This window comes from Crocodylus porosus, unplaced genomic scaffold (assembly GCF_001723895.1).
Source record: "Crocodylus porosus isolate Cpor-Errol unplaced genomic scaffold, CroPor_comp1, whole genome shotgun sequence".
In the NCBI taxonomy this organism is placed as follows: domain Eukaryota; kingdom Metazoa; phylum Chordata; order Crocodylia; family Crocodylidae; genus Crocodylus; species Crocodylus porosus.
Window position 1 is genome coordinate 817,123 of NW_017728934.1, and position 22,545 is coordinate 839,667.

The 22,545-nt window shown below is 45.3% G+C and overlaps 1 protein-coding gene and 1 long non-coding RNA gene across 2 annotated transcripts in view; one reads left to right on the forward strand and one right to left on the reverse strand.

The window, feature by feature from the left end:
- The first annotated feature begins 1,148 nt into the window (after positions 1–1,148).
- LOC109317514 overlaps positions 1,149–22,545 on the forward strand; it is a 61,926-nt gene continuing 40,529 nt past the window's right edge. Inside the window, exon 1 of the long non-coding RNA XR_002103058.1 lies at positions 1,149–1,523. This is a non-coding gene — a long non-coding RNA (uncharacterized LOC109317514). The remainder of the gene's footprint in view (positions 1,524–22,545) is intronic.
- Positions 3,995–22,545, reverse strand: part of RAB44 (RAB44, member RAS oncogene family) — a 36,478-nt gene continuing 17,927 nt past the window's right edge. The window contains exons 7-16 of the mRNA XM_019546229.1: positions 22,036–22,223; positions 21,561–21,609; positions 20,202–20,293; positions 14,810–19,277; positions 10,759–13,693; positions 9,700–9,781; positions 8,840–8,954; positions 7,434–7,535; positions 6,250–6,326; positions 3,995–4,996 (exon numbers count right to left, since the gene is read on the reverse strand). Coding sequence (XP_019401774.1) covers positions 4,909–4,996; positions 6,250–6,326; positions 7,434–7,535; positions 8,840–8,954; positions 9,700–9,781; positions 10,759–13,693; positions 14,810–19,277; positions 20,202–20,293; positions 21,561–21,609; positions 22,036–22,223 — 8,196 coding nt within the window. The 3' untranslated portion in view covers positions 3,995–4,908. The remainder of the gene's footprint in view (positions 4,997–6,249; positions 6,327–7,433; positions 7,536–8,839; positions 8,955–9,699; positions 9,782–10,758; positions 13,694–14,809; positions 19,278–20,201; positions 20,294–21,560; positions 21,610–22,035; positions 22,224–22,545) is intronic.

Genomic DNA, 22,545 nt, shown 5'->3' on the forward strand with positions numbered 1-22,545 from the left:
TTTTTTTTTAGACATAATGCTATTGCACACTTAATAGACTATAGTGTAAACATAACTTTTATATGCACTGGGAAACCAAAAAATTTGTGTGACTCGCCTTATTGCGATATTTGCTTTATTGCGGTGGTCTGGAACCAAACCCGCGATATCTCTGAGGTATGCCTGTACGTGTGTATAGATATGTGTGTATGTGTGTATATCTATATGTGTGTGTACACACTTTTCAGAAGGATTATAGGGTGTGCGTATAGATATCTATAGATTGATATCTATATATTCTATCTATATATACACACACACTTTTCAGAAGGATTATAGAGTGTCCTCAGCCCACCTCACCCCGTCCTCATAATTCAGGGGAAGTGTGTATGAAGCCTCTGTCGCCCGCACTCTGCTTTTTGGCAGGTGCAGTCGCCCCACAGCTTTATTGGTCACCAGCCCTCTGATCAGCACAAACTACTTTTGCTATCCCTATCTATACAGCATCCAGTTTTTATCGCTCCTAGTCTACGTAGCCCCTGAGCTCCCTCCTTGCTGTGATTTGGCAGTGCCCACCAGCTTCCCTTATCTGCTGCTTAAAACTCTCAGGGAATTGGCTACACCTACAAGTTGGAAAATCACAGCCTGCGTGAATCTCTTTTGCTTGTGATTCATGAGGAGGGTACCATAATTGGATCAGCCAGATGAGCCCTTGTGATGAATTACTTCCAGTCCATAATCAAAAATTAATTCTGAGTATATAGCTTTCTGTATAAAAGCACAGCCTGCAATGTCCGTTAATACCACACAAGTGCTAAGGATGGTAGTCTGGTCGTTCTCTGTCCTATTGATACAAAACCCGGTGCCTTTATGGCCTCTATTTTTCTCTTGAAGAAAAAAACAGAGGCCATAAAAGCGCCAGGTTTCATATCAATAGAGGACAGAGTAGCAGAAAACGGGAATGTCCTCTGTGATGGCCACCCTAACAGGTGCAGAGGGCTGGTACTCACAGATTATTTGGTGTGCCTGCTGGTTAAATCTTTTAAAATTATATGGGATCTGATAGACTGGATGAGAGTTGAGCCTGGCTTTGTGTCTCAGATGGTGGCCAGCACCAGCTGCTTAGAGGAAGATATAAGGATGCTGCAGTGGGTAAACGTCGCAATCTGTGTCCCACAGGTCTCATCCTGATTTATCATGGAGATTAGCAGGACCCATAATCATTAAATTAAATGTACTATAATTTTTTTTTTTTTTGCTGCCATTATTGAGGTCTTGGATTAACTCGATAGTCCAGGTATTTATACAATTATCCAATCATTTTTTAAGCTTGTTAAATTCTTTGCCTCAATTTCTGTGGGAGTGAGTTCTACAGTTTATGCTTTGTGAGAGGAAAGTATTTTATTGGTTTTGGATTTCCCTTCTTTTAGGGCCCCCACTTACGACATATGCAGAGAACTCTCTGTGGCCCCAAAGCAGAGCTCTCTGCACTGGCATTCAGGAGATCTCAGTTCCAAGCCACAGCTCTGCTAACAGCCTGCTGGGTAAGTCATGGCACCTCTTTTGTGCCTCAGCTGCACAACCTGTGAAATTGGCACTGTGATATCAAGCTGTTTTGTAATGCTGTTTTGAGTTTTCCAGATGCTATTTTAGAATTAGGCACTATTATTAGTTTGGCTTATATTTAATCAGCAAATGACAAGCTCACGTTAAATGGCAAAAGAGAGAAAATGTGAAAATCTGAGGTTAGATAGCTTTTATGTGATGATTGGTTAAAACATGTCAGGATCTATGCACTCTTTAGTCTGGTTGGGCTTCGCTTTGAAGGCCCGACCAACACAATCCTCTGGCTTTCAGGCACTCAACTACCTTATTCTGGCATTCTAAGATTTTTTGCATTGCTAAGAAATGGAATTTCATGTAGGAAGTTCCTTTATTACTGGTGACATCCCTGTAATAATTCTCCAAACAGTTGAGCATATGCATAACTTTATGCCACTGAGCAGTCCCGTTGGCTTTAATAGGATTACATAGGTATGTAAATGCATGCAAGATTGGGGCATTAAAAGTGAAAGATTTAAAAAAAATGCAACTCACTTGCCATTATTTACAGTCATTACAGACTTAGCATTTCTCTCAGCTGGGCAGTGTAATAAATCTATTTTGTGTTTATTTATAATTGAATGTGCTTTCAGGTTTAGTGCTATCAAGTTTGGGTTGCAAACAAACTACTCTTTAACTGGAATTTATCCCATTGGAACCAATAGGAATAAAATAGAACAGCTGCTTCTTGTCTGCCTTTTCATTAAAAGAAAGAAGAAAAAAGCCTATCTACATTTTAAGTCCAATACAAGTTAACTGTGTGCCATTTTTTACAGCTACAACAGTTTGCTTTTGGCTATTACTGGTGTATTTGCTACCATCTAATGGAAGAACTGAAAAATAGCAACCTTAAATGCTTGCAAGAGGAAATGAAATCAAATAAAAAGTTGCTGACCAGTAATAGGACTGAAGAAAGAAAAAGCGCCATCTTCTGTGCATAGTGCAAACACAATTTAGGATGAGGGAAAGCTCTGGTGGATCGCTTTTGGCTGTGAGTAGCTGCACAGCTCTCCACAGAGTGTAGAATACAAATATGCAGCCTTAAGGGTTCTGTGAATTGAATGGATGGTCTGTTTTGGTTGATGTATTTATTGAGGACTTGTTGCTTTCATTGCTGAATGGGATTTCAAGTCTATTTAAGTCTACACTGTAGGAGGCAGTGGTAATCTATTATTATATACCTGTAATTTTAAATAAATTAGAATCGTGATTAACCCAAATGTGTCAATGAACTTGTCAGTGAAATCACTAAAACACCAGAGCTCTTAGCATGAAAGATCTGATTCTTAGTCTTCTACCATTTTAATTTTAAAGTTGTGCCATAGCTTGCAAACTGTACTACCTCAGCTATCACTTCTTATGATTTCATATCATTACTTCCTTTCGTGATCTGCCTTTGTCTTCATTTGCTGGTCAGCTCTAGGTGAGATCTTTCTGGTCTTGTTCTGTCCTTGAAGTTCTGGTCTGGTTCTGTCACGGTTGTTCTTTCCCAAGGATAAGAAAGCAAACTACTGGGCTTTGAGAACCTGAAGAACTCAGTCCAAGTCACTGGGCAAAGGACAACCCCACTCGTACTACTGCCAGAACATTACCTATGGTCAGCGGGGGCTGGTTTATATACCATTTTTGTATCACTGGGCATGTCTACATGTGCATTTATGCCGGCTTAAAGTTACTATGCAGTAAGCAGGAATAGGCCAGTGTCTACATGTGCAGGCATTGAAGTGCATTAATTAGTCTCAAGTCAGTCCACACACACAGCGTTACTGTGCAGTAAGACATCTACATGTGCATTGCTGTGCAGTAAGTAATCAGGCATAAATTTGATACCTGCATCATGCAGGTATCAAATTTACACTCAAGTTGGAGCAAGTTGCCATATTTACTGTGTAGTACAGGCGTACACATGTAGCTGAACCCATACTGTGCAGTAATTTTGGTTTCTGCGCAGTAAATGTGCATGTTTAGATGTGCCTGCTGTAAATATATTGGCTGTGTTCCCCAATAGCGACAACAAATGCATGAATCCAATTAATTCCTCCCCACCCAATGTGCAAAGCGGACATCATTCACCGGGTTGGTAGAGTTATGAATAGCACACGTGCTCCAATCAAAAGAGAGAAGTAGAACCAGACTCATATTGAAATACACCTTATTTATGGTGGTGTTGAAATATTACTCGTGACTATCTATCTTCCTTCAGCTGCACAATGAACCCACACCTAGCTAAATCATCTAGGCTGCACCACAATAGAAACATGAAACAGCAAGAACAAAAACATACCCATCTGAGCTAGATCATTTCCCACAGTCTCAGGCACTGAAATTGTAACTTCCAGCCCTTCACCGGCCTTTACTTAAAGACATATTTTTAAAAACAAAGATCAACAAGTACAAAACACACTTCACAAATAAAAACAAAGCAAGGGTGTTTATACACGCAGTTTACAACACCTTAATTTCCCTTTCCCTGGCTTGTTATAATGGCATAAGCCATTGCTTCTTAGAGTGCACTTCATTCAAAATAATTCAGCTGCTCTTCATCCCAAAGTACTTTTATTATTTATCCTGTGATTTCTATCAATTTTTCTGTGCATTTCTTATTGTAGTTTTTAATAGTGATTTTGTACAGAGGAAGTGATCCTTTCTTACTTGCAGGCATAGTATAACATGAAAGGCAGGCAAAAACAAAATTAGATGTACAGGTGAAGAAATTTAAACTGATAGTATACTTTAGAAAGTGCAATTTGAAGAGAAATGACTGTAAAATGAGTTCATGGTCTGCTGTACATTCTCTGTCTATTGATTTGGAATCACATTTTCTCAGTTTACAAATTGAGAGTGAAACTTGCCACCAGACAGAGGGCTAAGCACCATTAACCACTATTCTCCAGCTCCTGGTGATAACACAGGCCTTGTGTTGGCCCTTTGTGCTGAGTTGAATTTCACCCTCAAAGGTTTTTGCTCTTTGCTGATTCCAGTAACTCATCTAAGGCTCTGAAAAATTGGCTAGGTCCTTTGTGCTTTTTGCATCATCAGTTGCAGAGAAGGATCACAGTTTTGATCTCTTAATGAAAGAACTGATGTTTCCTAATTAACACATTAAGCACTTAGATACTCTGGAGATGGGCAATAATAGCAATTGATTAGACATGAATCAGACAGATTCAGAACAGATTGCAGCCCACTCCCTCATAACTGCTCTTGCTCTGCAGTGCCTGAGGGGAAATCAGTAAGGTCAGACACAGAGATGGTGGTTAAGATGAAGCTATTTTTATGGTTTCTGGTTGTAATAGTATGCATAGACCACGGCGGGGATCCTGTTGATTACCTACAACAGCCTCTTTTTTTCTGGGGAGGTGCTGGTACCTCCGCTGCCTCATTTTTTAATCTGTCTTCTTGATCTTTTAGCAACCTAGGATAATAAATACGAAACAAATTAGCCTGTTAATTGTTCAGCATTATTGTCTACATGTGACTTGATACAAGTTGGTCTTTACAATGCGCCCACATGGAGTTAGGTGCCCAAATCCTTTGAACAAGGCAGGCATTGTCATCCATCTCTGAAAATGCTGATAGAGTGTAGGGCTAAGATAGGGGTCAGCAACCCCCAGCACGCGTGCCAAGCATGGCACCCAAGGCCATTTTGCTCGGCACACCACCGCCAGTCCAGGCTCTAAGCAGCTGCTGCCAGCCACGGAGCCCAGGTTGCTCCCAGCAGGCAACTTGGAGGCTGCAAGCAGACTGGGCTCTTTGGGCTGGCTACAGCCGGGAGGCTGCAAACAGCTGCTCCGGGCCCTGGCATGTCGGCACTTTGGTACCTTCCAAGGTAGACATTGTGGGGTTTTTTGGCACTCCGGCTAAAAAACGTTGCCTACCTCTTGTGCTAAGGTGTTCAAAGGGGCTGAAGAGAGTTGGCTGGAGAATGTGTAAGATATGGCCACTGAGGGAAGGAATTTGGGTGAGAAATCCAACCTAAATCAAACCGCATCCAGAACGAATCTGGCCTCCTTGATCAAGCCATAGCAAAATTAGCAGCATCCTGTAGATTGAGGCCTAAGATCAGAGGGGCATGGAACAAAGCATAATATCCAACAATGGTAGGTACAGTAATGCCTGATTTACAGTTCCCAACTTATCTGAGAGAAGAACAAATAGCTGACGTCTTTGGCACCCTCCCGCAGTCCTAATCTATGGTGAGGGGAAGCAGATTGGGCTGGCAACATCTGGAAGACCCACTGGAAGTTTCTAGTAGCCAGTCCTAAAGCTAATGTGGATCTAGGCCCAGTATGCTCTGTTCTACACCACCATCCAATAATTTGTTCTCAGCAGAAGCTACACTATTGCTTCAGAGCTATGATGCTAGATGTTCAAGGTATGTGTTGTGTGCTGCCATTTCATAGACGTGCCCATTCATGATGTTTGATCTCTGAACTTGTAGCCAATTCTTAGCTGGTAAGAATGGGCATAGTCCCAGTTTTGACTGACATCAGCAAGGTATGTGCATGGTGGGGGGGGTGGGAGGGTGCTGAGTTTTCTACAGAATGTGGAGCCAAGCAGCTTTCAGCTGTAGGTGAACTGTCAGCATTCACAAGTTGAAGACGTGTGAAAAGTGTGAGCAGCCCATTCACTTCTGCACAGTTGACAAGCCCAAAGCACACTGCTCACCTGGCTAAGGCAACCATGGATTCACAGACATTGTGGCCTGAGGCAGCACTGCATTCATAGAACGAGAGACGATTTTCCTGAAGGATACAAGAGGCCATGCACAAATTAACTTGCCATATACATCTATTTGATAGTTTCAAACCACAGGTTGGATAGATGTAAAACAACCTGAGCATTTCTCTCTCTCCTATTAAGCATGAAAAGAGAAAGAAGACAGTGCATTTGGAAAGATAACATGATTTAAATGGGACTAAAAAGGCACAGATTTCATGGGCAAAGGACTAATAATTACACAAAGGCAGACGGTGATGGAAATGTAGTTGGAAATGCATGGCCTGGAAGGTGCTGCTGCTACTGTGAAGGAGAATTTATACATGAATAAAAGTCTGTGTCAAGAGCCTATTAGCTTATAGGACAGTTGAGAATACAACTAGCTTCCTCAGCAGCTACAACGCTAGTCTTTCACTGCAGGGAAGAGATGTTTAGCATGAAGCAGACATACATAGAAAGAGGCAGCATGGTTAGACCACTGGACGTTGGAGTTTTCAGCTAAAAATTCCCAAATTCTATTTCTGGTTCTGCTAGTGACTTGCTCTGCATCCTTGAACCCTTCTGCCCCATTCTGCCCACCTACAAAATGGGGAGAAGGACACTTGCCTGTTCTACGGACTGTCACCAGAAAGAATGCTTGGGACAGCACCCTGACAATATAAAGCAGTAAGTTCCCTGTAAAATATCCTGAACTGGTATTGCTTGAGGTTTCTATTATGCCTCTGGCAGTGAGACAAGCATGATGCCTTACAGTGGGAAGAAGCACAGATTCCTTGTGTCAAGACTTTTACCACCTAGGGCCCCATCTGGGGCTCAAGGTAGGAGCCTCGTATTGCAGCTTGTAGAATCAGGGCCTAAGTTAACAATGAGAACAGCAAGAAGCGATAAACGCACAAGCAGGGGAAGGCGACAATATTATATGGTCGGTTCCTGGCAAATGATGAATAATGCATTAAAGGTTTTCCGCTTTGCCACAGCTCCCAGCTGGTCGTAAAATGTTTAGAAACATTCATCCCTTCAGCCATCCTTGCTTAATTATAGCCTTGGGTTTGCTTTATTCTTTTAACCATTAAACTAAGTATGAAGAAGGAATTTAAATTGATGGCAAACTCTTAACAAGCCCACGCACATACCTTTGCCAAGCTTTGACCTTGTTCAGTAGACACTTGTCTGTCTGCAGTACAGTCTATTTTGTTACCAAGTAGAAGGATAACAACCTTATCTTCCGCACCTTCCTGTAAAGGAGGACACATGGGTTGAAATCTTGGCTCCAGAGAAGTCAACAGAATTTTTTTCACTGATTCCAATAGGCCAGTTTCATCCATTGTCTGTTCAAATGAAACAATGTCTAAATATGTTCAGAAAATGCTTAGCGTGACCCCAGTGTCTTCCATGGATTTAAGCAATAGTATAAATAGATTCATGGTTTTTAAGGCCAGAAGAGGGACCATTAGATCATCTGGTTTAATCTCCTGTATAGCACAGACCAGAGGATTTCACCTAGGTATTCTGCAGGAAGCCAAATAACTTGTTTTACTGAAGTTCATCTTCCAAAAAGGCATCTGGTCTTGATATGAAGATGTCACACCTTGAGAAATTTGTTTCCCTTTTTGGTTCGATCTTAGTAGTATAATACTAACTGTAGAGTTGGCTGAAAATTTTGTTTAAAAAAAAGCTTACCAAAACAATTAATTTATTTCCATTTTTCAGGGTTTAATGCAGAAATGTTTTATTTTTTTGAATTTAGGCCTTGTGTTCAAATAATCTTGAAATTATTTCCCAATTCTTTTTATTTCCCTAACACATTTGTGATAAAGAAAAAATATTGATAACTCTGTTGATAATGTTTTCAATGAACAATATTAGAAACTGGTGTGAAAAAAACAAAAATGACTAAAAGGTTGATTATTTTTGCCAAAAGTAATTATAAACCAAAATGCAATGAAAAAAAATTTGAGACATCCCTACTTGTTCTAATTGTAGCCAGTTCTATACAAAAGTAAGGCTCTGACCCCACTTCACTATTAAAGGCCCCTTTCTTCAGAAGAATAAGGGTATTAACAGTTTAATTCTATAGAGAACACTTACCTCACATCCTCTGTATCTTCTCCAGAAAAAAACAAAGTCAGTTTGGCCCTTAGATTCACCAACCTGTTTTCTACCAGTTCCAATAGTAGCAGTAAATAGATATCTAAAGGCAAAATGTAGCTGATGCTTTTTTAGTATTGTGGTGTGATGCCTACAGTAATGATCAGACACCGAGGAGACAAGGGTTCTATTCCCAGTTCCAGCACTAATCCTCTGGGTAACTTAGGATATTACCTCTCTTTGCCTCAGTTTCCACACTTGTAAAATGGGGATAATGGTAATCTCAGGGGAGCAGTTATGTTGAATGATGGTTGCAATGTGCTTCGTAATCTTCAGGGAGAAGGAACTAATAAAGGGCAAAGACTTACTGGATGAAATCCTGGTTGCTTTGTAGTCAGTGAGACTTCAGAACCGATTTTAATAAAACCAGGATTTCACTCGCTTCACCTACCTGGATACAATTCAGCCAGTACCGCACATCTGCAAAGGAGTATTCTGAAGTGACATCATACATCAATACCACTCCATCAGCTTTTCTGTAGAACTGCTTGGTGATGCTATGATACCTGTTATAAAGCACTCTTAGTTTTTATGCTGCTCTGTGGACATCTTTTGCAACATTTAAGACAGAAAAATGGAAGTTGAAAAAAGCAGCAAACATATTTCATGTAGGACTGTGCAATATCAATTACAGTAGCAAAATAAAAAATGCAAATGTGCATAAATATGCAAATACTCATGTTTGCAAGGTCTTGAAGCAAAATTAGATGTTGCAAATTTGGCAATGGTAAAATTTAGGAGTGTCATGTACACATGAACCCTTGAGGCTGTGCATGAACATATAGATTGACAATTTTTTTTTTTATATATGTCTGTCTGTACATGTACCTATATTAATACACATACATGCATGTCTGGGTATGTATGTGTATACAGAAGTACCTGTATAAAATACTTTTATTTATACCACATACATGCACAAAGACATATATTATACATATCAGCATATTTGGGATTAAGTCCTGACCTCTCCGACGTGAACAGGTGTTTGCTTTTATTTCGGTGATGCATAGATTTGGCAGTTAGTACTCATTTGAAGCATCATATTGACAACTCTTTGTTTTATCTGATCCGTCTCCTGTCAGTTGTCTCATGTAAGCATCTATTCTTTTTATGTGCAACTTCCTTCATTCACTGTACCCCATGAGGATATTGTGAATGAAGAGGGTTAAATAACAGGAAATTTATATAAGAAAAGGACATTTTTTTTACCATACGTAACTTTTTCATACATATAGCATTGGACCTTACCTTTCTTGACCAGCCGAGTCCCACAGGCGCAGAGCAAAGCACTTCTCATCCACAAAAAGGTTTTTGACCCGATAATCCAGTCCTAGTACATGCAATGAAGTTATTTGTAAAGCAGCAGAATCCAAATGAAATAGAGTGTGCAGGTCTATAAGATCTACAGAGTCCACCAAACTACACACTTTGCCATAGCTATCCAGCTAAAGGTAGGAAGAGATTACTTCCCTTTTCCCCCTTCCCAGCCCAAGCTATGCTGACAAGTGCTTTTGTTGCCTTTTCTTATATGGTTCTCCGGTGGGTATACCAGCAGAGAGAAAACACCCTTCTGCTGGCATTTGCTGCATCTCCACTAGAGGTCTCTGCCAACATGGCAATAACACAGAGGCTCTTTAGTATGGACAGTCCCTGGGTGCAGAAATCTCAGAGTGAAATTCCCTGGTCTGTGGTGATCACAATGGTTCACCTGCCTTGCAGTTGAATTGTGAGTGGGTTTTAGCAACTGCTTCATTCTATGGTGATAAAACAGGTCCAATCATTAAGATAATACAGGCAGTTTGAGGAGGTGGGTCATTGGAACACAGCCTATAGAACTAGAGCAGACCAGCCATGCCATAATCCTGTTGATAAATTTATCAAGCTCCATTTTAAAACCAGGTAGGATTTTTGTTCTTGCTGGCCCTACTGGAATAGACTTGCTTCCTTTTGTGAACTGGCGCACAAACCCAAATTATTGTCCCTCTTCTCAGCATGCCATAATGGGCCAGACATTATATATGAATTATTTATTTAGGCCCCAATCCTGTGGTCTGGTCCAGACTGACGGGACCTCACATGAAGAGCAGCTTCAGGACTTGAGGTTGTTAGAAAAAATACACCTAAATTCAAGGCATATCTATAAAAATCTATTTTAAAATACATAGGGGCTGGTGGTCTCTCACCTGCCTTTCAAGCAGTGTTAGCCACTGCAAGATTAGATCTGGTAGAGCACTTTCTGTGTCCCCATACAGTTTACATCCCATGATGGACAGTATGTGTTCTTATTGGAAGCTGAGAGATTCCTACCTACGGTAGCAGTCAGGCGTGGATTGAAGAAATCATCATGTAGCCGGTACAGAAAGGAAGTTTTGCCAACATTGGAGTCCCCGACAAACAATACATTATAAAGATGGTCTGGATCAGGGCCAGAGTCTTTGATGAAGTCTTCTGCTGGACTCTTTTGGGACTCTCCTGGTTCAGGGCTCGCTGCCTTGTTCACATCAACACTGAGTTCTTGTTTTCTTTCCATTGCATCTTCTTTGGTTTCTTCTGCTTTAGGTTTCCTAGGGCTGTGGGACAGACTCTTAGCCATGTGTGCGTCCCCAAACAGGCTGTCTCTGAGAATCCTTTGTTCAAGGTTAGTCTCAATGTGTTCCATGTGTAGAATCTCCATGAGAGAGGAATAGTTTTGTGGAACCTCCTGTTTCTCTGGCTCTTTATGTTCAAGGGTCATGTTCTCCAGTACCTTTGCTGTGGGAGGATTCTCCTCTGGCACTGCCTGCTCAGAACTAGCAGCTGTCTTCACATCTGGAACAAGCCCATCCTTCTGCATTGGTGCCTGCTTCTGAACTTCCTCTTGTATCGCCTGGTCTGAAACATCAGGAGGCCACATATCTGGAATGAGAACATCCTCTTGCATCAGTAGTCCTTCCTGAAGCATGCTGGCTTGCAGGGGCAGCTCTGAAGCAGCAGGGGCCTGCACATCTGTGTCAACAATCTTTCCCTGCATGAAATCTAGTGCCTGCACCTCACATGGGGGCAGTACATTTGCATTAGAGGTCTTCCCCAGCATTAATTCTAGTATCTCAGCTTCAGACCAGAGATACGCATCTGCTTCATGCTGAGCTCTGTGCATTATATCTAATAAAGGCTCCTCATCCAAGCACTTCACACCCACACTGATGCTCTCTCCTTGTACTAGTTCTGGTGCCTCAGCCCTATCCAGGTGCTGCACATGTGCATCAGCACTCTTGCCCTGTGCTGTTTCAAGTTCTTGAGCCTCCTCTGCCCATGGCTCATCTACATCAGCTTCCTCATCCTTCCTCACTTCAAGTATCTTGGTCTTATCCAGGGACCACACCTCTACACCAGTACTCTCCCCTTTCATTGCTCTTAGTACCAGAGCCTCATCTTGGGGCCACAGTTGTGCCATAACAAGACCTCCTTGAGATACTTTTAGTACCTGTGCCTTATCCAGATGCTGCACATCTGCATTGTCTCCCTCTCTCAGGTGCTCTTTGTCTATATCAACTCTCTCTCCCTGCATTGATTCTACTGTTTCTGTCTCAGCCAAGTGTATCATGTCTATAGCCATGTTTTGTCCATCTGTATCAACACCCTCTCCCTGTGCTACTGCTACTAATTGGGCCTCAGCCATATGTTCCATATCTACCTTAGGACTTCCTGCCTGTGTTGCTTCTAACAGTTGCACTGCCTCCAGGTGCTGCTTATCTGCATCAGCACCCTTGCCATGCATGGCTTTAAGGTCTTGAGGCTCTACCAGGTGCAGCCTCCTCTCATCAACTCCCTCACCCTTCACCACTTCCAGTATCTCAGCCTTATCCAGGGACCACACCTCTGTGTCAGTGGTCTCCCCCTGCATTTGTCCTAGTACCAGAGCCTCATCCTGGGGCCACAGTTGTGCCATAACAAGATCTCCCTGTGATTCTTCTGATACCTGAGCCTTAACCAGGTGCTGCACATTTTTATCATCTCTCTCTCCCTTGGTCACACCTAGTGTTAGAAAGTCATTCAGGTGCTTTTTGTCTGTATCAGCTCTCTCTCCCTGCATTGATCCTGCTGTTTCTGTCTCAGCCAGGTGTGGCATGTCTACATCCCCTCGCTCCCCGGTAGTTATTTCTAGTGACTTATCTGTGTCAGCATGCTCCCCCTGGGTTACTTCTAGGAGCTGAGCCTCATCAAAGATTTGCATACCTGCATCCTCTCTCTCTCTGGGAATAACACCAAACTTTATACCCTCTTCAAGCTGTTGCATAACTGCATGCTCTCTCCCACCTGCTGTTATTTCTACTATCATATCTTCACCCAGATTCTCTGTGTCTGCACCCCTTGTTTCTTCTTGTTCCAGGTTTTCATTGTAGGGCAGCATATCTGCATTCACACTCTCCTGCTGGGCTCCTCTAAATGCCTGTGCCTCCTCCAGGAACTGCACATCTCTTTCTGTGTCTGCAGTTTCCTCCTGTGTAACTCGTAATAGTCGTGCCTCACTCAGGGTCTGCACAGCTGCACTAATGCCCTCTCCCAGTGATACTGTCAATGACCAGGCCTCATCCAGATGTTCCAGATCTGCATCAATCTCCTCTCCCTCTTGTACATCTAACATTTGGGCCTTATCCAAACATGGCAGATCTGAATCAGCAGTTTCTCCCTTTGGTATTTCTACTGTCTCAGCCCTATCCAGGTGTTGTCCATCTGTATCAACACCCTCTGCCTGTGGTACTGCCACTAACTTGGCCTCATCCATATGTTCCATGTATACCTTAGAGCTCCCTGCCTGTGTTATGTCTAACATTGCCGCTGCCTCCTGGTGCTGCACATCTTCATCAGTACCCTTACCCTGCAGTGTTTCAGGTTCTTGAGGCTCCATCAGTTGCTGCCTCCCCTCATCACCCTCACCCTTCATCACTTTCACTGTCTCAGCCTTATCCAGGGACCACACCTCTGCACCAGTGATCTCCCCCTGCATTGCTCCTAGTAGCAGAGCCTCATTCCAGTCCCACAACTCTGCCATAACAAGATCTCCCTGTGATACTTCTGGTACATGAGCCTTATCCAGATACTGCACATCTGCATCATCTCTCTTTTCCTTTGACGTGCCTAGTGCTACGACTGCATCCAGGTGCTCCGCTTCTATATCAACAGACTCTCCCGGCGTTGCTTCTACTGTCTCTGTCTCATCCTGGTGTGGGATGTCTGTATCCTTTCGCTCTCCTTTCATTACCTCTAATAACTCAGCCTCATCCAAGTGTTGCACATCTGTCTCAACATGCTCCCCCAGTGATCCTTCTAGGACCTGAGCCTCATCAAGGGCCTGCATCCCTGCATCCTCTGTCTCTCTGGGAATCACGTGAAGCTTGTTAGCTTCTCCCAGCTGTTGCATAACTGCATGCTCTCTCTCTCCTGTTGTTACTTCTACCATCACAACTTCACCCAGATGCTCTGGGTCCACACCCCTTGTTTCTTTTCGTTCCTGATACTCATTGTAGGGCAGCATATCTGCTGCTACTCTCTCCTCCTGGGCTCCTTTGAATGCCTGCCCCTCCTCCAGGAACTGTGCATCTCTTTCTGCACCTGCACCTTCCTCCTCTATAACTTGTAATAGCTGAGCCTCACTCAGGGTCTGCATAGATGTACTAATGCCCTCTCCCTGTTGTACTGTCAATGACCAGGCCTCATCCAGATGTTCAGTCTCCTTTCCCTCTTGTATGTCTAACATATGGGCCTTATTCAAGGATGGCAGATCTGCATCAGTAATTTTTCCCTTTGGTATTTCTACTGTCTCAGCCATAACCGAGTGTTGCCCACCTCTATCTAAACCATTCCCCTGTGCTACTGCCACTAATTGGGCCTCATCTAGATGCTCTATGTCTACCTCACCTCTCTCTGCCTGTGTTACTGCTAACATTTGCATTGCTTCTAGGTGCTCCACGTCTGCATCAGCATGTTTGCCATGCGCAGCTTCAAGTTCTGGAGGCTGCGCCAGGTGCTGCCTCCCCTTATCAGCTCCCTTACCCGTCATCACTTCCAGTGTTTCAGCCTTATCCGGGAACCACACCGCTGCACCAATGATCTCCCCCTGCACTGCTCCTAGTACCAGAGCCTCATCCTGGGGCCGCAGTTCTGCTGTAACAAGCTCTCCCTGTGATACATCTGGTACCTGAGCCTTATCTAGATGCTGCACATCTGCATCATCTCTCTCTTCCTTTGTCACAACCAGTGTCAGAACCTTATCCAGGTGCTCTGTGTCTACATCAACTGTCTCTCCTTGCCCTGATTCTACAGCTTCTGTCTCATTCAAGTTTGGCACATCTGCTTTCTCTAGCTCTCCTTTCATTACCTCTAGTGACTCAACCTCATCCAGGTGTTGCACATCTGTCTCAACATGCTCCCCCAGTGATCCTTCTAGGACCTGAGCCTCATCAAGGGCCTGCATCTCTGCATCCTCTGTCTCTCTAGGAATCACATCAAGGTTTTTAGCTTCTCCCAGCTGTTGCATAACTGCACCCTCTCTCTCTCCTGTTGTTACTTCTACTGTCACAACCTCATCCAGACACTCCCTGTCTGCAACCCCAGTATTGCCCTGTGTTTCTTCTTGTTCCTGGCCCCCATCACAAAGCAGAATATCTGCTTCTAAAGTCTCCTCCTGGGCTCCTCTTAATGCCTGTGCCTCCTCCAGGAACTGCACATCTCTTTCTGTGTCTGCAATTTCCTCCTGTGTAACTCGTAATAGTCGTACCTCACTCAGGGTCTGCACAGCTGCACCAATGCCCTCTCCCAGTGATACTGTCAATGAAAAGGCCTCATCCTGATGTTCCATATCTGCATCAGTCTCCACTTGTATTTCTAACATTTGGGTCTTATCCGAGCATGGCAGATCTGTATCACCAGTTTCTCCCTTCAGTATATCTACTGTCTCAGCCCTATCCAGGTGTTGTCCATCTGTATCAACACCCTCCCCCAGTGCTGCTGCCACTATCTGGGCCTCATCCAGATGTTCCATATCTACCTCAGGACTCCCTGCCTCTGTTATTTCTGATACTTGCACATCCTCCAGGTGCTGCTCATCTGCATCAGCGCCCTTGCCATGCATGGTTTTAGGGTCTTGAGGCTGCACCAAGTTCTGCCTCCCCATATCTGCTCCCTCACCCTTTTTCACTTCCAGTGTCTCAGCCTTATCCAGGGACTGCACCTCTGCATCAGTGGTCTCCTCCTGCATTGCTTCTTGTACCAGAGCCTCATCTTGGGACCACAGTTCCACCATGACAACATCTCCCTGGGATACTTTCAGTACATGACCCTTAACCAGGTGCTGCACATCTTCATCATCTCCCTCTCCCTTTTTCACATCTAGTGCCACAGCCTCATCCAAGAGTTTCTTAGATGCATCAATACTGTCTCCTGGCATTGCTTCTACTCTCTGTGCCTCATCCAGGTGTTGTATGTCTGTCTCAACATACTCCCCCTGTATTACTTCCAGGACCTGAGCCTCATGCAGGGCCTGCATAACTGCATCCTCTCTCTCTCTAGGAATCTCATCAGGCTTTTTAGCTTCTTCCAGCTTTTGCACAGATGCATCCTCTCTCTCTACTGTTAGGTCTGCCATCACAACCTCACTCGGAAGCTCCCCGTCTGCACTGCCCATTTTACCTGCTGTTCCTTCTTCTTCCTGATCCTCACTGCAGAGCAGAATATCTGCCCCCACACTCTCCTCCAGGGCTCCTTTTAATGCCTGTGCCTCCTCCAGGGACTGCACATCTCTTTCTGTGTCTGCAGTTTTCTCCTGTGTAACTTTTAATAGCTGAGCCTCAATCAGGGTCTGCTCAGCTATACTAATGCTCTCTGCCAGGGGTACTCTTAATGACCAGGCATCGTCCAAATGTTCCAGATCTGCATCAGTCTTCTTTTCTATTTCTAATATTTGGGTCCTACCTAAGTGTGGCAGATCTGTACCAGCAGTTCCTCCCTTTGGTATTTCTACTGTCTCTGCCCTATCCAGGTGTTGTCCATCTATATCAACACCCTCCCCCTGTGCTCCTGTCACTAGCTGGGCCTCATCCAGATGTTCCATATCTACCTCAGCACTTCCTGCCTGTGTTACTTCTAACAGTTGCACTGCCTCCAGGTGCTGCACATCTACATCAGCACCCTTGCCATGTGTGGTTTCAAGGTCTTGAGGCTCCACCAGGTGCTGCGTCCCCTCATCAACTCCCTCACCCTTCATCACTTCCAGCATCTCAGCCTTATCCAGAGACCACACCTCTGTGTCAGTGGTCTCCCCCTGCACTTCTCCTAGTACCAGAGCCTCATCCTGGGGCCACAGTTTTGCTGTAACAAGATCTCCCTGCAATTCTTCTGGTACCTGAATCATAACCAGGTGCTGCACATTTTCATCGTCTCTCTCTCCCTTTGTCATGCCTAGTGTCAGAAAGTCATTCACATGCTCTGTGTCTATATCAACTCTCTCTCCCTGCATTGATCCTACTGCTTCTGTCTCAGTCAAGTGTGGCACATCTACATCCTCTCTTTCTCCTGTCATTGTTTTTAGTGACTCACCTTTGTGAACATGCTCCCCCTGGGTTCTTTCTAGGACCTGAGCCTCATCAAGGATCTGCGTACATGCATCTTCTCTCTCTCTGGGAATCACACCAAGCTTTTTAGCCTCTTCAAGGTGTTGCATAACTGGAAGCTCTCTTCCTCCTGTTGTTACTTCTACCATCACAACTTTACCCAGATGCTTTGGGTCTGCACCCCTTGTTCCTTCTTGTTCCTGATTCTCATTGTAAGGCAGCATATCTGCCACTACTCTCTCCTCTTGGGCTCCTTTTAATGCCTGCCCCTCCTCCAGGGACTGCACATCTCTTTCTGTGTCTGCACTTTCCTCCTGTGTAACTCGTAACAGCTGAGCCTCACTCAGGGTCTGCATAGCTGCACTAATGCCCTCTCCCTGTGTCAGTGGCCAGGCGTCATCCAGATGTTCCATAACTGCATCAATCTCCTCTCCCTCTCGTACATCTAACATTTGGGCCTTGTCCAAGCATGGCAGATCTGCATCAGTACTTTTTCCTTTTGGCATTTCTACTGTCTCAGCCATATCTATGTTTTGTCCATCCGTATCAACATCCTCTCTCTGTGCTACTGCCACTAACTGGGCTTCATTCAGATGTTCCTTATCTACCTCAGCACTCCCTGCCTGTGTTACTTCTAACATTTGCACTGCCTCCAGGTCCTGCTCATCTGTATCAGCATCCTTGCCATGAGCGGTTTCAAGTTCTTGAGACTCTGCCAGTTGCTGCCTCTCCTCATCAGCTACCTCACTCTTCATCACTTCCAATGTCTCAGCCTTATCCAGGGACCACATCTCTGCACTAGTGATCTCTCCCTGCATTGCTCCTAGTACCAGAGCCTCATCCCGGGACCACAGTTCTGCCATAACAAGATCTCCCTGCAATACTCTTGGTACCTGAGCCTTATCCAGATGCTTCCTATCCACATTATTTCTCTCTCCCTTTGTCATGCCTAGTGTAAGAATCTCATCCAGGTGCTCCTCGTCTACATCAGCACTCTCTCCTTCCATTGATTCTACAGCCTCTGCCTCATCCCCGTGTGGCACATCTACATCCTCTCTCTCTCCTTTCCTTATTTCTAGTGTCTCAGTCCCATCCGGGAATGGGATCTCTGCATCCTCGCTCCCTCCCTGCAGTGCTTCTATTGCCTCCTCCTCATCCAGTTGTTGCATATTTGCATATCTCTCTCCCTGCATACGTTCAACTGTTGCAACCTCACCCATGCCCTCCCTGCCTGCCCCATTTTCTCTCCATAGTCCTTCAAGCTCCTCAGCCCTATCCAGGAGCTGCACATCTGCACTTTCGTTCTCTTCCTGGACTGCTCGTGAGCCCTGTCCCTCCATACTATCACTGTGCCCTGTTCCTATTGCCAGAGCCTCTGCAAGGGGCTGTACTTCTGCATCTGCACTTTGCCCCTGCACTACTTCTAATAGCTGAGCCTCAGTCAGGGTCTCCATTGTTGCATTAAGACCCTCTCCTTGTGGTACTGCCAACCATTGGTCCTCATCCAGATATTTCATCCTTGTACCAACCCTGTCTCCTTGTCTGTCGTCTGCGGTCTCACCCATATCCAGGTGTTGCACGTCTGTGACAGCATGCTCCCCTTGGGTTTCTTCTAGGACCTGTGCCCTAGCAGGATGCTGCAGAGCTGCATCCTCTCTCTCCCCCTTCATTATTTCTAGTGTCTCCGCCTCACCTAGGAGCTGCACATCTGCCTTGGTGCTCACTCCCTGTGTTACTGCCAATGTGTGAATTGGATCGGGCTCTGCTGGCTGAGAAGCACCAGCCTGCTCTGCTTCCTGAGCATGAAGTTCTGCTTGGGATGGTCCCTTGGTCCGAGGCTCTCCTCGTAAGGTGGCCTGATTGGCGAATACTGCCAGTGCCCCCTCCAAGACCTTGGCTTCTGCGTCATTTCTCCGCTGTGCCTCCTGTTCTGCCTCTTTTACCTGCTCAGTTCCTTGCCCAGAATCCCCACCTTGTCTGCCCAGCTGTAAAGAACCATCTCTTTGTGGGAGGAGCTCATCTCTCCGTATTTCTGGCCCTCCTTTCAGAGTTGCTATTGCATCATTCAGTTCTCGCAGCAGAGAGCTTTGGCCTGTAAGCTCTTGTGGGAAACTCTGTTGTCCCTCCATGAACTCTAAGACAGGATCCTCTTCTATGGAGATCACTCTTTTCCAGGGGCCTGAATCACCCCCAGCAGCAATGGAAATGTTTTCTTCTTCTGGCCCTTTTTGTGGTGCCCTGCAAAGAAGCATAGATGATGGCATGCCATGTGCACAGGAACAGTGTGTGCAAACATGCTCCACTGCCTCCCACACCCTTGAGCTGTGCTAGTGGTGTGACAGCCTTGCCACAGTGCTGGTGTGGTAACATAACACAGACAGCACCTGTTTCAAGGGGCTGCTGTTTAACCCTTTGCACATGGGGTGAGACTAAAAAGCATTCAAAACACCTCCAATTAGTGAATCAGTAAAACAAGAGGAAAGTTTGATCCAAATATGAAACAGTGATACAGGATGATCCAGGTCATCAAGCTGAAATAACAGATCTAATTATTTCAGGAGGCCTGAAGAAGGGTGGACAATACCTGACAGCTTGACTGTAACTATACCAATACCAACCATGCTCTTAGTTCAATAAAAGACATCACCCACAAGAATTCTTGCACTTTGTAAAAGGAAGAACAAGTGGGGGAGAGATTGCGTGCAGGAAAGGGGCAGCACCACTGGAACTAGACGGCCAGTGGTGGCCAGCGGAGCAGTAGAACAATGTTCTACTGCTTGGGCTGAAGAAGTAATGCCATTGCCTAATAGCAAACAGAAGAGATGACTGCTCGCTTAGCCGACAGGCTAGACAAGGTAATGCTGAAATTACAAACACACTAATAGACATTCATTGAGCAAAACGCCCCTACGGAGCTGCTCCAAGTAGCAGGGCTATCCAGTCAAGCTGCCCTTCCCACGATGTGCCGAACATGAGCTATGCCTCCCACCAGGTGCTAATCGCATTACAGCGTCCCACTGGGGTTTCAGCAGAGCATAGGAGCAGAGAACCAGCAGTGTAACAGCCTCAGAGACAGAGCAAGGTGCTAACAGGAGGGCAAGGAGTTGTCACTTCTTTGATCCTGCCCCAGACAAACCAGCTGGTCATGTTCCTGGCACTTACAGCTGAGGGGTGCCCTCTGGTTCCTGATGCCTGAGCTGGGATCCAAGCCTGATCCACATTTCAGAGTGGGGCATTTCCTTATTCAGCATTTCCTGAAAAGAAAGAGGGGAAGAGCGATCAATAACGGACTTTCCAAAGAAATACAAGATACCTCTGCCCATATAATGCCAACTTCTTTTTCTCAGAACAGTGAAGTCCCTTATCCCCATTTCTGGTTTATTTCAATTTCAGTTTCCATTTCAGTGAAATTACATCAACATCTTTCCACCAACCGGGCTTCAGAGTGCTTTGCAAATGGATTAGGATTGTCATCCATATTTTACTGATCTGGAAGTTGAAAGGCAGAGGAGGGAAGTGACTCAGGTCAGTGACCTGGGCCCATATCTCACAGCTTGCGGAGTGGGGGCTTAGAGCCATGAGATCATCCCCACACCCTGTGAAGGCTGCACCCATTCTTCACATTGTCCAAGCGTTGTGCTGGTGTCCGGCGTACTAACATTTGTTGCAGGAAGCACATGGCTGGCCGTGGGAACTGTGTGGCTGACTGGATATTGTGCCCTGTGGGCTGATTAAAATTTGACTCACTTCTTTTGTAAGGGGGCTGCCCAAATTTGAGTTGGTCTCCCAGCCTAAATGAGCAAGGAAAAATGGGGCAGATCTGTAGCTGGGGTCAAAGGGAATTGCTCCACTGAAACCAAAAGAGCGCCACTAATTTATTCTAGCTGAAAAGCTGGCTCCAGATGGTTTCTATTCTTTAGCTACAAGCAGCTCCACTGATATCCTCAAGAAACTCTTAAGTCTGATGATATTCCATCTATGCTGCATTGGGGCATCCAGAAGTATTGAGCCTGTGTAGAAACCATGAGCTCTGCTTACCATAGCAAATCTGATACAATGAGGCTCCAGGACAGACTAAAGGGGAACAGTCCCAGTGACCCTCTGTATCATCTCTGCAGCAGCTCTACCATGCCTGGTCCCCAGAAGTAGCTCAAAAGGGCCATTGCAAGAGGCATAAATGAGAGCAACCTTAGGGCTACTCTGACATACACTGGATCAGATGCTGGTGAATCCAGCCTAGTATGTGACAGCGAAAGGTGACTTAGAAACACAGAAAGATTAAGGTGCAATAAGATTCTAGCACTAGCATACCCCAGAGGGCATTGCTAGAGCTGCGCTTATTGTCTTTTGGAGGTGCTAGGGTCAGTGAAGTTAGGCAACTCCTCTCTGAAGGGATAGCGCCAAAGGGCGGGAAGGCAGTTATATTGCAAGGGAAGGCAAAGATAATGTGAAAGTCTCCCCAGAGTTATGAGAACAGAAGCAATCCCATCACCGCGACCTGTCCCCACTCAGACAAAATACCTGGGAAGGCGAAGGAATCTCAAAGGACATGTCAGCCAGTGGTCTGTCCCTGCAAACAGAAAGAGGCAACAGTGATTTTACAGCTGCTGTGTATGATGCCATACATGTCATGCCTTCACCAAGGTCCCTCAGCTGCAGGATGCTGCTATCCTTACTGAGCACAGTGAGGGATCCCATCATGGGACAGCTGGTGAGATTGAGGTAGAGAAGAAAGGGGTTATTTGAAGAGTGGAAAAAGGATGTTGTGCAGAAAGTACTGTGTGCATTCAGGCTGGTGACAGGTGGCAGAACTCTGTCCATGGAGCAGGGATGGCCGGGGGAGCAGTAGAGCAAGCTTCCTTCCAGCATAGATCCTGGCTCCTGCCTCACCCTTGACCTGGGGGTTCCTGTCTGGGAGAGAGGCTGACCTTTAGACAGCCCAAAGCCTTTTCTCCAGCCTGTGGTGTCCCATAGTGACCACCTGAGGAGTACTTGCCTTGTTTCTTCACTTTGCAGCTGGGATACCCTGCTTTTCATAGCACCCAGGTGCTCTTGGGTCTCTTGGAGCTGCTGGTGGATTTGGTGTAGCTGGGTCTCCAGGTCCTGGTTGGTTTGTTTCAGCTGCTGGTTTTCAGAGCTGGCAGCCTGCTGGTTGGTCTGGAGGCTATGAAATTCAGTCTCAAGCTGTGAGGAGGAAAGAGGTGGTGAATTCAAGGACCCAGAGAGGAGCTGGGGAGGGGGCTGTTAGACTTACCAGCAATACACACAAACCCATGAATAATGAGCTAATCAGATCCTGGGCCTGGGGCTAAGCTTCCTTGTAGGCCAGCTCCAGTGCACTTGTGTGCTCTTCAGAAAATGCACTGCCTTCTGCTTCACACAGGGCTTGAAGCCTGGATCCCAAACTAACGACACAAAGGAGTAGCCCCATCTTCCACCTGCTCCCAGGAGACTGTGCCCTGCTTGGCTAGGATTAGTGGGGCTGACTGATGGCCTGGCTTTGAAT